This window comes from Lethenteron reissneri, chromosome 11 (assembly GCF_015708825.2).
Source record: "Lethenteron reissneri isolate LAM-NWPU_2019-01 chromosome 11, ASM1570882v1, whole genome shotgun sequence".
In the NCBI taxonomy this organism is placed as follows: domain Eukaryota; kingdom Metazoa; phylum Chordata; class Hyperoartia; order Petromyzontiformes; family Petromyzontidae; genus Lethenteron; species Lethenteron reissneri.
Window position 1 is genome coordinate 8,768,915 of NC_083789.1, and position 15,647 is coordinate 8,784,561.

The window sequence follows — 15,647 nt, forward strand, 5'->3', positions numbered from 1 at the left end:
AGTGACATCATTCACAACAGCAGGGTGGCTTGGCACTGGTGTCTTGACCTAAATCTCCAATTCGAAAAACAACAAAATTACAAAATCTACTTTGTCAGGCGTAGCAAGGCGTCAACGCTGTTGGCTGTTTACTCTCTCGTGATTGGCTGGTGTGAGACTTGAAGAGAGCCCATTGTGAAAGACACAATAGCAAGTGATTCGATCGAGTTAAAGAGCATTAACGGACTACAATGACGCGCGTATTCCCGTAATGCAAATCAACTATTATCATGCGGGATCTATCATCGTGTATAGCGTCAACTGAATTGTATTCGGTTCGCAGAAACAATATTTTAAAACATCTCATTCACATATTTTCAAAGAACATTCCAATGTAAATAACACACATTCCCAGCATCCCATATGTATGGGTGTGTGTGTGTTTCATAGGATCTGTTTTAATGGGGGGGGGGAGGGGCAGTGGTGTAGCGGTTAGCGCGCTGCGCTACGAACCCGGAGTCCAGAGTTCGATTCCCGTTCACGATCAACACCAGTGACGAATATCTTAACCGGGTCCTGGGCCTCCCCGAGGTCGACTCAGCCTCAAATGAGTACCTGGTGCGGTGTGTAAACATCGCCTATAAGGAAAAAAATACGGCCGGGCGTGGTGTTGGCCTGGCCACCCACCCCTTCGTGTGCCGTGCCGGCCTTTATCGGTGCTCGCGAACAGCACTTGCCCCAACAGTCTGCTAAGGCTTCACGGGGGATCTTTGTCTTTATTGTCCAAATATTTGTCTAAAACATTAATGTTTTTTTATCAAATCGAATAGTTTCTTAACAAAGGGAGAGGAGAGGTGGTGGTAAGAATTTGCTCGTGTGGCTATTTATATATTTAAAAAAATAACAATAATATATAGGAATGAATTGAGTACGTTTGTACGGCCAGTAACGACAAGCAAGTGATGAGGCCAAACTGACAGGGGTGCCGCTGCTAGACCGTGCTACTGATGAGGGGCGTGGGGGGGGGGTAGTGCTCGTGACCCTCTCAGATTTCGAGATGTCTGCATTGTAAATTAGCCGTGGCGTTTTCGCGGTGGTCGAATGTTATTCCCCCCGGAGAGACGAAAAACTGCGCAGCCATCACACTCGAGCCGCAAAACACTCGCGTTGTGTGTCGCTGTCAGCAACGATATCCCCGGCACAATTGAACACGCAATCGGCACGGCACGTTTCCGCGAGATGTTATTAGCTGATGAAAGCATAAATGCATTAATGCTGTTTTTTTTTTACTCGTGACATCTGGCACTTAGATTAGAGTGGACATCTTTTTTTTAGATCATTAATACGTCTTTTTTTTATTTGTATCGCATGTATCAGGCATTTGAAGGAATATGTATGTCTCCAAACAGCAATCTAAATCGGGCATAGTTAAAGGTAATTTGAGACTGGGACATTGAACTAACATTGGATTTCTTTCAGAGCCACCTCTTTACGTATTAATCATATGCTGTCAAATGGTAAAGTATTCATAGAGATAGCTGTATGTGTTGGGGAGGAAGACGTTGGGGGAAAGAAAAGGAAATAACTTAATAATATATGTTCACCGGTGCATAATTTTATATATTTGCTAAATATTTTTTGGGAAATGAAATTAATCCTGTTATTTGTGTATTATTTCTACCACCAGGATGAGATGTCACAGTTGTTGCACGTAAACATTTTGTTATGGAATTATATATCGGATGTAATTGACTTAACATGCTCTATAACTAAGCCAAGCATTGCAAAGAACATGTAATATTATGATTAAACACAGCCATGCCTCTCCATCGTCTCACCATCGTCTCACCATTTTGTATACCTAACTAAAAGGCTTTGTGTAGGCTGATTGCTGTGGATGAGCACTGCTGTTTTATCGTGATTGAGCACACATTTCCGAACTGACTCATCAAACAGTAATGTGCCAAGCTACAGATGAGAAGTCGTAGATTCCATTTGGTTAGCTCAGCTTAAATATGAGAATGGTCAGGGTAGTCTTTGCCCACAGGAATCCAACTTTCGTTTGCTGTAAATGTTCAATTATTCTGGTGTCACACAGAGTATAAATATTATTCAAGCCCTTGCTGTTTCCTTGCTTAGATTCTGATTTATTCAACACTTCCCAGCATGGCTATTTCAAAGTTTATCCAAATGATCGTGTTGTGGCGTGGGCAGAGGCACCATTATTTTGTTCCAATGCGGTATGAGCCCATTTATTTTACCAATTGCACACAGAGGGTCAGTCCACTGCAGGGGCGGTTTCTTCATTAGGGCGATTGGGCGACGCACCACCAATGTCATTCAACCACAGAGTCACGCTAGCCGTCACTGTGCCTCTGGATATAGTCCAATCGGCGTCATGTCACGTTCTGTGGAGTACCGCCTCTTTTTGGGCGATTTCACTCCGGCTGAGAATCGCCCCTAGTGGCCCCATAGACTTACATTCAAAGATGTTTTTTTTCGAACGGCGGGCGCTCCAATGCATTCTCTATGGCTTCCGGGAGGGCTCGCCCTAACGTGCTTACGTCATCATACGTAAGCACGTTTCATCCAACAATATAATTTGTCGCCACCGAGTGGAATCTTTAATAAAAGAAACTTGAGTGGATTCTATTAATAGTAAGTATAGAAACAAACAAGGAGATGTGTTGTAAGAGTCACTTTATTTTTCATTAATATTAAAGAAGTGAAGTTGCCTTTACATGCTTAAGCTGTTAATGTATCCATTGCATGGGTGGACTTTATCCTTATCAATCATCCAGACATTTGCCCCCCCTGAGAGATTTTGCAGGAGCCGCCACTGGTCCACTGCCTTTGTTATTAAATGTACAGAACATTTTTAGATTGAGAAAAATACAAATTCTGTAAAAACTTTTTTTTTATTTTCTGAAATTTCCACAAGCATGAGGCATGCTTATTTGAAGAACTTATACTGGTAGGAACCTCCTGGTTACACCAGCCCACAGGGGATTATTGTGTCCGTCCGTCCGTCGTGCATCCAAAAATGGGAGGGGTGGGGCTTGGTGGAGAAGGGAGGGTGGGGAGGGGCTGGGTGGGGAGGGTGGGGAGGGGAGGGTGGGTGGGTGGGGGTGGCTGGGTGGGTGGGAAGGGGCTGGTCACCCCGTGGTGCCCTTATAAAACTCAACGTTTAACCTTCTCACGCCGGCTTGTGCCCGCCCTCACAGTCGGCCATATTTGCGGAATACACCACGCCACCGTTGACCCTGGCCATTGACCGAGCAACTCAACGTTCCTACCAGCTCCCTCCGCAGGAATGTGTTTTCTAATGAGCCTCTGTACTTCTCAACATGTGATTAAATAACTTGAACGTGATGGCTCCATATCTTACAGAGGGGAGTGTTAACATAATTAATAGGTGCATTGGGATTGGTTGTAAGACTTAGAGTATTTGAAGTAAAATTTAGATTTCTGTATAATTTTTACCATATTGTTTTCGTGGGGTATCGATACATGGATTTTTCTATTTATAAGTACAGTAGTGCCATATTTATAGTACACGCCTGTGCAGTAGGTGTGTAATGATATATTGATGCATCTATTAATATTGATTATTAATGCTCACAGTGCATACAGAGAATCACACGTGAAAGAATCAATACTTCTTGATTTATGCAAATCAAATGTAAATGATATTCTATTTGTTGCATTGCAAGATCGTACAAGAGAAGGCTGTTAACTTAGGGATGGCTCCATCCAGCAGTGGAGTAATGGTGGTTGATGATCAACCCACTGTTTGCTGATGCCTCCCACTGTCCAACCAACCACTTCCCCAACCCACACTGACCAGCGTGGTGAAGTATGGTCAAACAACCCCTACAACCGACACGGCTTTCATGCCTTCACTCAGCAGTGGATTGAAAAGGGGCAGCACATGAGCCTGAAATGATTAGTTTTTATTTGAAAATGTATAGATATCATGAAAAATTACACAACTTTTATTCACACTGTAGAATTTATGAAACAGTCTCGAGAATTACACGTTTGAACGATCTGGATAGCTTTCACAACTATGTCTCGTAATGCGAGGATGTTAAGCGAATACAAAATTCACCCTTTGCCCATAACATCACCTAAAACTTGTCAATAAAATGTACATAGCTTCATTGCACTCTCTAAGCCTAACAATAACCCTGACTAACCTACGGATATGTATACTATAGCACCAAATACAACATTGTCTTGCCTAGCACCAACCACAAACAAATCTTCTGTGAGCTTAAACACGTACCTTGAAATGTGGTAAAGTCAACATAAAAGAATGTGTCTTTGGAAGTAACATTTTTGGTAGGTGCTGGATAACGTTAAGGCAAAATATCTCAAAGTAGCAATTAAATGAGGTGGGGGGGGGGTGTTCTCGTGACAGCTGTAGAAGCCTGTCTTGAAAAATGTTATGCTTCTGGGCCGCTTTAAGGGCAACGCTTTTCTATAAAAGTGGGATTTCTGTGAATGTTTTCAAGCTTGGCATGGGATTGCTCGAAACCCATTTCCTCCAAGTAAATCATGATTGACAGAATGTAATCGTTCACTTTATACACTATGCAGGACTTGTTGCACCAGTGCACCTGCTGAATTGCATTAACGCAAAAAAAGCATCGGCCCTGTTACCATACGGAAATTCTTCCAAGTTTAAAACATTCTGACATCGTTTCTTTTTTTGGTAATTAATTATCTTTTATTCATTTATACTTCGCACACGGCTTGGGTTTTTGTCAATTTATATTAATGTGGACTCAACTTTTTAAAATTCTTGGACAGTGATGTGAAATGTTTTTTTAGAAATGAAAGGGAAATCGTTTTCAGTGTCTTTCTCTCCTAATGCTTTAATATGCCCCTTTGCTGCCATTATAACAAAGGGTATTGGCTTGCATTTAGAGCGTGAATGGCATCGGTAAAATTGCAGCATTAAAATTTCTTACTTATGCCACTCCTGGCAAAAGGCCCCTCCACTAAGAGGGATGTTTTGGCCTACTTTCGTCTGCTGGCTAAATAATTTGGAAGAGATGGGAGTACCCACACTTTACACCACCATTACACAACCATTAATACTGCTGGGTAGACTGGTAGGGGGGGGGGGATTTATGCAAAACTTGCACCATTGTTTTAACTGAATTGCCTAGGAGATCCAACCTGTAACCTCTGAATTGCAGTGCAGTGTGATGACCATACACTATGGCAGCATATCCCTATTTAAATTGTAGGCAAGGCTTATTTGTACTTTAACTGTCTTTGCTTTGAGTGATGCAGATTTTGAAAGACACTGTTTATGAAATATCATCGCTGTCAGGGCTGTTAACCTGCATAAGGAGTGAAAATATCTCCTTTTTTGAAAGCGAATGCTTTCATAATGTAATCACATTCTTGCACATCATGTTAAATCATCGATCCATTTTAAGTGTGAAAATAACAGCAACTATACATGCACATGCATTTATATCATACATTTGAAAACGTCTCCTTTTAAGTACCTTGGTATATTGCCTATCATTGTCAAATTATATTTTTTAAGCACTCAAACCTGCCCTCACTCACCTCTTTGGTTCATCATTTTCATTCCGCTCAATCTGCAATAATTATCCGAGACGTTACATTACTCTCTTAAGCTTTTAAGTTGGGTCCTTCAAAATAAACTATTGTTATTCATAATAATTATCTTTGGGCAGCAAACTTGCTGTTCGTGACTTTTGTTTTTTTTACCTTCTTAATGTAATCTACATGTAGCTGTTTCACTTTTATAAGTAGTTTTTATAATTTCTATAGTTATATTTATTAAAGTCTTGGTTTTTCTTGAGTGACGGCAGAAGTTTCCACTGAATAAAATATCTTAACGTATGATTCAAGGTATTTTATATTCATTGCTCATTTAAAAATTCTGATTAATAGTATATATGTGGTAATTGGTAGAAAAATCTTTATAAATCCACGTGGTCGGTTGGCTTCTAAATTGTCCATTATTTCATCTCTAAATATACATCATTCCAAGATTGTGGTATTTGATTGTGTGTGTACATTGAAAAAATAGGTCTGCAAATTTTTTAATCCAACAGCTGGTTCCACTTTTATAATTATGCAAATTATGGGACGTTATATAAACTCTTAAAAGGAAATTAAGTGGACATGGACTGGACAAAGAACTCGAAATGATAATGGCCGATGGATTAGACTCTTGACAGAATAGAAGCCAAATGAGAGAAATGATTATATCAGCCTCATGCAGAAAAGACATAATTTTATAATTTCTCGACCATGAAGGATGATAATAATGTGGGGAGACTTTCATCCAGCAGTGGGTAGATCATGGCTAGTAAAGTTTTGCACGTACCAAAGTCAAAGTACTGAAAATCTACAAAGGACTTGATTAGACGTCTGCCATGGTATGTCTGATGGTGGTGGTGATGACGATGACACAATTCTACAGAAAAATGTGATATGCTCTATAAAGTTCATTGGGAATATGAGTAAAAATGTCTCAGGTGTGTTTATGGGACTTTTCTTATATTGCACTCAGTGATGCGGCAAAAAGATCAGCAAGACACCTTTCTAGGTTCAAAGAAGAAGATCGAAAAATCACCATGTTTCAGCAACAATGCCCTGTTATATGCACAAGGGATTGCGAGATGATATTTCATTGTGTGGCTGTGACCTATTCAGAGTGAACCACTGCAAAGCCTTGGAACAGCTTCGATGAATTCCAATAATTCATCAAAGCAAGTGTTGGCTGCGCTTGCCCCCAAAACCCTTTGCTGTCTCCTGCCCAGGTGCTAGAGGGCGGAGGAGAGTCATATGGTACGGTTTTCCATTTAGTGATATACGGTGTTTTCACTCCGGTCTTCCAGGGTGATTGAACAGTGATGATGAACAATAAAACTCAAGGTTGCAGCTCCTGTGACCCGGCACAAATTATTTTTGGGCGTCTGGCTTTTGCACTGGCTCTGCATCTGCTGGTGGTTGTGCACGAAGCCAAAACTTGATGCTAAGGATTGCCCTTGGTAACCTTAGAGTTATCACGTTTGTTCAATGGAATTCTGAGTCTCTCTTTGGCTGCAGATCTAATAAAAACACATTTTCAGAATGCATGTGTTTTCTCCACGAAAGATAACTAATTTGGCCCCTGTGGGATGTTTGTGACAAAATGTATTTCCAAAAATATCCCCCCCCCCCCCCCAAAATAAATCAATCATTCGATATCCACTGCTAAAGATTTAAATATTTGGATGGACATGTTGTAATGTAAGTAAACTGTAAATGTAGCTGAATTTTATCAACCCTCACAATTAGCTGTAATATCTGCCACCTATGGTGCTATTAGAAGCAACAGCCGCAGCAGTCATTGTCTATTCACTGCTGGAATGTTTGAATATTTAGTAAATATGTTATCATCTAAATATACTGTAACTGAAGGTTTATCTATTTTCACAATTAACTACGAAGTATAACCGTCAACTTACATTTGTCCACAATGCGATTTTTTAATAATCAGCATCAGAATCTTTATTTAGACTGGAGGAATCTGATGACCTATGACGCTGTTTTTCACAGATGTCCAGTATAAATCATCGTAGTAAACAAACATTTTATCATAAAAAATGTTTTATCTCAGAGTTACTAAAATAATTATTATTGTTACATTAAAATTTATGTGACCCGCTGAGGATTGGCGCTAAATCAATGCCATAGATAAATGTCAATGTTTGTGCATGATAAATTGTTGTTAATTTTAAAATGATATTCCAAGATATTAGCATTTAGGTATTACGTTTGGCCATTACGTTGCAATAATGGATATGTCACCGTAATTTTGAAAATGTTCAAAGTTTTATTTTAGCCAAAGTGTGTGCTTTAGCCCTCAAATTATTTCAAACATCTTCCCAGTTTCTAAAAGGCATTTACATGGTAAGTCAATTTGAAATACTTTTTATCAAAGAGACGCAATAATTACATCTCTATGACTGTGACATTTCCTCCAAGCACGGATGTATAGTTGATTAGCCCATACTAATTAGCCTGAAATCTGAATGTAATATTACGCATATTTTAGGGCGAGTTGGCAATGTACAAATTCAATTAAAAAAAATCCTCGCCCCCGACTGCTGGTGATCTTTCAGAGGTCTTGTGGTTTGCAGGGCATGCTCAGCAAGTGCTGAAGATTGCACATGGTCCCATTATTTAAGCAAATCGTGTTTTCCGTGAGTCACTTTCAAAGTCATTCGTACGGCAGAACCTAAGTCAACTATTTATTATATCTCTCCTTGGAGTATGGGCCGGCAAAGGAGGCCAGTTAAAATAAGGAACCTCTGTTCGATTATAGTCAACCATGGATCGAAGCCTTCCTCGCGGACCATGCCGAGATCCTGAACATGATTCAAAGCAATGAGTTTTACTCAGCTGCCTATGCGTCGTGGTAGATTTATTATTTAGAGCTCAGGGTAGGCAAAACGTTGAGTAACACGGCCTCCCAGCATGATTTGAGGCCCAGGCCTCCTAAATGTGTCACACGTAGAGCATTTTCATGTGTACACTCATTTTTAACGTCTCGCTGTTTTAAGCTCGGAGGTCATAGTTTTTCAACATTTTCCACCCCCCCTTCCCTTCCATTTTTCTTTGTCCTTTAACTTTCATTTTAGTTTTCTTAAATGCAATTCTCTGTCGCTTCAGGCAAAAGTGACTGTGACGTAATGGTTGTGTGGATCCAGTGAAACGCGGCATGAAAATGTTTCTGACGGGATTCTCTATTAATTGCCCTGCACATGTATTACTCTATTCGAGAACGTTTAATGCATGACATGGTATGAAAATAATCTTATTCTTTGCTTAACAATTATACAAAGTAGTGAAAGTAGATTTTAAAAATACAATTAAAAATCCATCACTTGTGCTACAATCCAATCTTGCAGGTAAATTGTGTGTTTTTTTATGCATATGCTACATTGTACTTGCCTCAGCATCCAGATAATGAAAAAAAAACGTTCTATTAAAACCGAAGCTAAGGTTAATTAAAGTAAGATGCATTCATAGAGTAGTATAATGGGATCCAGTGATTAACATTTAGTTGCAGTAAAGCATAATGGCCATGCATTAACATAATATGCACATTGCACACTTCTGTAGTATACCTAATCCAATATTGATAGTAACAATTCTGCCAATTATTTACCCAGGAGAGCCTCACAGAATTCCACGACTCTTTCAGGAGCGGCACGTCCAACCAACACTGTCGATACACGTTTGGCATTGTGTGGGAGACCACCGGAGCTTCTGGAGAAAACCCAACATGCATCGGATAGGTGACCCTCAGAACCACCATTTCCTGGCCACACTTCAAAGCGTTATATGCAAAACACCTAGCAAGCCCTGGTGGTCACCCATACAAGTATTACAACCGTACTCTTTGGTTTTTTCGGTAAAGTCACGTAGGTAAAAAATAAAATAAAATAAATGAAAACAACTCAATTAAATCACGACGTTTCGGGCGCAACACAAGCATCCGTCATCAGGTGGGAAAGCATGGTCTACTGCTGATGCAGACTGTTTGAATCTACTTTCACTACTTTGGCCTACTGCTGATGCAGACTGTTTGAATCTACATCAGCAACAGGCCATGCTTTCCCACCTGATGACGGACGCTTGTGTTGCGCCCGAAACGTCGTGATTTAATTTAGTTTTCATTTATTTTATTTTATTTTTTACCTACGTGACTTTACCGAAAAACCCAAAGAGTATGAATCCTTGCAGTCACGAAAGCTTCAAATCTAGAATTATTACAACCGTCTTTCTTCCCTTAACACCGTGCTGGATACAACCACATTTGCCGGAAAGAGTTAGAGTTAGCTTTCTAGATTTGAAGCTTTCGTGACTGCAAGGATTCATACTCTTAGTTCTTTCGGTAAGTCACGTAGGTGACTTTACCGAAACGTCGTGATTTTTATTGTTTTATTTTATTAATTTCATTTTTTACCTACGTGACTTTACCGAAAGAACTAAGAGTATGTTAGAGTTAGCTATTCTCACAATTATGTCACTGCATAACATATCGCTCGTTTCTTTGGAGACCTTTAGCTCCGAACAAAGTTGCCGTATCATTGACGCTCACGTGTGTTGATTTTAAAGCGTATTTGTAAAGCATGCGAATGTATCCAGTGGCGTGATGTCTGTGTCTGCCGTTTACAATAAAATTACATGGAGCACTCGTGACAATTTAATAATTTAATGCAACTGGTCATTAAGTAGCCTTAGCCTAGCATTTAGCGCGTGTTCAAATCTGGATTGCGTTGCCTTCCCAAATGTCTCTTCGTTGTGTTTTGTTTTGTAGTTCAGTAGCAACAAAGGTGTAGCAAAGTCCTGCATCAAAAAAAAATAGCTACTGTGAATTGTTTATGTAGAATTCTTCTGGTAGAAAAAAAAACCTATAGGCGCATGTCACTATGTAATATTTTTCAAAGGAAACCTTTTTAAATATTCAAGGTGCGTTGCGTAAGGCACACGCGAGACATTTGTAAATGGTATATAAATAAGTATGTTGCCTGTATGGAAACTAAATAAGCAACGCATTGTACACAGCTGTGCGTGTGGCAGCAGATGAATATCGAATGTTGAGAGCGAGTGGCTTTTCGGGTCATGTCCCCTGCGAGATGGGGTTTTATTGGGGGAGGAAAATAAAAGGGCAAGTGCTCACTGTTTCAACGCACAGTCTGGCCTCTTTTGCATGCGGACTCCATCAGTTCCCACGTCGGGCTGCTTTGGTTGAGAACGTTCGTGTCCATTCCCTGCGCATCTCTCACTGGAGCTTATTAAGCTCCCGTGTTTATGAGCAGGCTCTGCGCGCTCTTGGACATCGCCACCTGCTTTGCACGTCGGTTTTTTTCTGAACGAATTTGGCGACAAAATGCAGGCGTCATATTTGTTATGTTCAAAAATTGCGACGTTTGTTGCCGTGCCGATGCTCATTCCCGTGAAATGATCCGTGCAATGATTAGCTTCGTGTGTTCAGTTTGGGGGGCATGAACACGTTGCGCCAAACAAACTGTGAATGTATATTTTGTTACAATTGCAATAACGTAAAATCACACTGTGCTACACGGCCTCGTTGTTCAGCAATTGAATGAGATAATGTTGCGTGGCATATTTTGATTCTGCAAACGCAAAAAGTGAATGATTAAGTTGAATGAAGTCTTGATTTATTCATGTTGAACTGAGCATTATAATAATCTCAATTGATCTTTAAATAATTATATTGTGCATGAAATATATTTCTGTAAATGTATTTAAACTGCATAATGCATGTAACGCATCGTCCTTTATCAATAATACTGCTGAATGAAGGCCTCGCAACACCAAGTGTGGGTCTTGGGGGTCGTTTCACCATAGTTCACCACCCTCGTCAATGCACGTGAATGAAGGAGAGTGGCAAGGGACTGAGTCAAATATCACTCACGTCCAATGTCAACTGCGGGTGGGGAATCAAACTACTTGCAGCCAAGTCCATAACGCGGCACGCTCAACCACTACTTACGTATCAAAAAAAAATGTGGAACATAGTTTAAACAATCAATACACGTTTGTCCGTGGGATTCCTCTGAAATGCATAATCAAGAACATTCACCGTGCACAGGTGTTCCATTACTGATGTGGAAGCACTGCCATTGCATTACCAAATGAACTGCACAGTTGGCTGCACCCAAATGTTTCTTTGTGAAAGCACTTTAATTAAAATAAGGTAGGGGGGGGGGAACGCATGAAAAATGGGTGCTCCACAAGCTATCTGCAATTGCTTTATCTCCCTCCGTCTGTCTGTAAAGGGGGGAGGGGATCATACGAACTCCTGTAAAGATGATCCACTGTAAACTAAATATCAGTATAAAGTTGTGTTGCTACGCAGGACTTACCCAAGAGAAAATTGGCTAAATTAATCAAAGATAAGCCTTGAGAATAGGTTTACCCCTTTTTTCTGGCAACAAAACAGGTGTTAAGATGTTAGAATACCAAACTGAGACCTTTAACAAGGAATCATGTCTGCATTAACCACTATACTTGTGGTCAGAATGCAAACAAAAAACAAACTCTGATAGTATATGCATTGTCCTTGAAACTGATTGGTCCACATCAGAGACAGCTTTCTTTTGAGCCTCATCTCAAACGGTGTTAGACCAGAGGACGCCAAAAGGCGTACAGCCCAAAGACAACGCACTATCGGAGTAAGAGAGCTCGGGGTGAGCATCTACATCATGGGACCTCCTTTGCCAGTATCAAAATATGATAATAGGTTTTTCCCCTTTCTTCTGGCAACAAAACAGGTGTTAAGATGTTAAAACACCAAACTAAAACCTTTTACAAGGAATCATGTCTGCATTAACCACAATGCTTGTGGTCAGAATGCAAACAAAAAACATAATCTGACAATATATGTATTGTCCTTGAATCTGATTGGTCCGCACCAGAGACAGCTTTCTTTTGAGCCTCGTCTCAAGATAAGCCTTGTCAGCCAAAGCGATGACATCACAAAGCATGCACCCCGCGTCATCACAAAGCTTGCACTCCGGCGCCGATGTGGCGTCATCTCACAATGTCACACGCCATGCGCCTTCATGCCGCTGTGGGACTCGGATTGTCGACGTTATTATGACTAATTAAATACGTTTTTTTCCCTTCATGTTGATTTATGTTTGTGTTGTATCTTGGAATCGCCCTGTAACACGATTATTCTTGCTCCTATTGTATTCCGCAATTTTTGTTTATCTGATCTCTATTTGATTCACTGTGATTCTTTATTTGATTTGAATGCTTTTGTCATTTTCGTGGCGCAGGTCAGCCTCGCGAATGAGACTGTTCTGGTTTCCCGAGCTCTCTGTCGATTAAACAAACTAAACGCGAAACTTCCGAGGGCGGGCACCTGCATCGCAAAGCGTTACGGAATCTGCTCACGCGCGCGATTTTTCTTCCTTTTGTGTGTGTTTTGTTTCCCCTTTGTTTTCTTTTTACCCGTTGCAGAAGCAAGGCAAAGTAGGCGTGACCTTTAACGTGGGCACGGAAGACATCTCCGTGAATGAGACGAACGTCGCGGTGAACGATGGGAATTACCACGTGGCACGGTTTTCCCGCAACGGCGGCAATTGTACCTTGCAGCTGGACAACCACCCAATAAACGAGCGCTACCCGTCAGGTAGGACCCACCACCCCCCGTGGCTTCGCGCCCGTTATTGCTTCGCCGTGTTTGTGCCGTGACCTTTTGCCGTGCCGTGCCGTGCCTGTGCGTGGATTCCGGTTGAATTAGATCACACATATCCATCCGAGCAACATGTTATTTGTCAGAGTCATTATTATGGAGTCGCGGTTTTGATGATTACTTTTTTTACTTTTTACCCACCGGCTCTAAAATGCGATTTCGTTTGGCCGATTTGCGGTTAATCCTGAATGACTTTAACGGGAAAATAATTGTAAATTTCAATATTCACATTTGCAGAATGTATTCATATTATAAATTCATGTTACCATTAACAATGCATTTTGTATATTAATTTTCTTTTAACATAACGTTGCAAGCTCACACTAGTAGTGCGTAATATGAAAGCTGATACAATGTTAAATTAGTAAATACAAAGCTTGGAATGTATAACATGAAAACATGAATAATACAAAGCTTATTTCAGTTAACTTTTACTTGTAAAAAAGAGGAATATCTTCTTTAAACCAAAAATGAGGATAATGGTATGGACACAACATTTAAAGAAGATTTTCAGACTCTATGGGGTGGACTTGATGTATTATTTAGGGAATATTTGCAAAGTCACTTTAATTACTTGTGGACAGTGCAGCGTATTCATCTATAACAAATGTACGTCCATGTGATATCACGCACTGAGGTAAAACGAGACGTCAATGTGCATCATTAGGAAAATTCATTCCTAGTTTGAAACAATTTCAGGATTGTTTTAATGCACATTGTTTAATCGACATAGCGTATTACAGTCACCCACCGCTAGTTAAAAGTGGTTGTCGATGAATTTGTATTTTATGTTAAGCCCTCTGTCTGACCAAGCTTCACCACAATGGTCAGCGCAGGTTGATGAAAGGGAGGGCCTAGAACCGGTTCAGAATATCACTCGCGCATGACATGAGTCAGGAATAGAATTCAGGTCGCCAGATTCAGAGTGCAATGTGCTAACCACTCTGCCTCCAGTGCCTCACATACATATACTTCTTCATACACATAGGAGTGGTTATGCGTGTATTAATTAGTGTATTCACATAGTGTTTGAACATCTGAATGTAACGTGCGATCAAGTAATCTTGTCAGTAAAAAATAAAATAAAATAAATGAAAACAACTAAATAAAATCACGACGTTTCGGGCGCAACACAAGCGTCGTGATTTAATTTAGTTGTTTTCATTTTTTTTGCCTACGTGACTTTACCGAAATAACCAAAGAGTATGAATCCTTGCAGTCACGAAAGCTTCAAATCTAGAATTATTACAACCGTCTTTCTTCCCTTAACATCGTGCTGAATACAACCACATTTGCCAGAAAGAGTTAGAGTTAGCTTTCTAGATTTGAAGCTTTCGTGACTGCAAGGATCCATACTCTTGCAGTCACGAAAGCTTCAAATCTAGAATTAATCTTGTCAGGTTGAATAAGTGATGGTGCATATGGAAAACACCTTTATTTACCAATTAGGGTCCAATTGGTATTATCGTGACATCTTCTATTTTTTTTTGCCAGCTAGAACTGCTTTAGAAGAAGTTGTTGCTAAAACAGTAAATCTTGGGATCGTGAGTTGAAGTGACAGGATGACCTGCAGGCTTTTCAGTTCTTGTTTGGTGAGTTAAAAATAAAACTATAAAGGTTTGAGCAATTACCTAAATGTTTATTGCATTAGCATATCACCTGATGGTATCCCATAGCTTGGCACTGTGCAGCCACTGAGACTGTTCTATTGAGCGCACAAGGTCATTCGTTCGGAGTGCCGGAATCCCCTTTTCTTCCGTCAGTAGCACGTTATTGCTTTGTTAATGCACGACTCTTTCCATGGACTCGGTTTTATGGCTGATGGTATATTATTATTACTCTTTGGTTCTTTCGGTCAATACTCTTAGTTCTTTCGGTAAAGTCACGTAGGTAAAAAATGAAATTAAAATTAATGAAAATAAAATAAAAATCCCCCTTAACTTGTGTTGCCTCCGAAACGTCCGTGATTTTTATTTAATTTTTTATTAATTTTAATTTAATTTTTTACCTACGTGACTTTACCGAAAGGACTAAGAGTATGAATCCTTGCAGTCACGAAAGCTTCAAATCTTTCGGTAAAGTCACATAGGTAAAGAAAATAAATTAAATCACGACGTTTCGGACACAACACAAGCGTCCGTCATCAGGTGGGACAACCACAGCAAAAAGCAGTTGCTGAAATAGGCAAAAGAGCTGCTGGTAACAGAAATAACCAAAGAGTATGGATTCTTGCAGTCACGAAAACTTCAAATCTAGAATGATTATTATTGTTATTGCACTTGTTTACCCAGGAAACATGAACTGAGTCTCAGGACTCTTTTATAGGATGGTCCCGCCAAGTTTACGGTGTTTATAAGGTCAAAGTTGCGGGCCTTGCAAATTGCTTTCTCAC

At 40.1% G+C, this 15,647-nt stretch overlaps 1 protein-coding gene across 23 annotated transcripts in view; it reads left to right on the top strand.

Moving 5' to 3' along the window:
* LOC133341416 (neurexin-1-like) overlaps window positions 1-15,647 on the top strand; it is a 395,989-nt gene that overhangs the window by 314,245 nt on the left and 66,097 nt on the right. For all 23 annotated transcript variants that reach the window (XR_009755044.1, XM_061550005.1, XM_061550006.1 and 20 more), the window contains one exon: window positions 13,021-13,192. Coding sequence is in view for 22 of the 23 variants with exons in the window: in XM_061550005.1 (XP_061405989.1) it covers window positions 13,021-13,192 (172 nt within the window). In the remaining variant the exon portion in view is untranslated. The remainder of the gene's footprint in view (window positions 1-13,020; window positions 13,193-15,647) is intronic.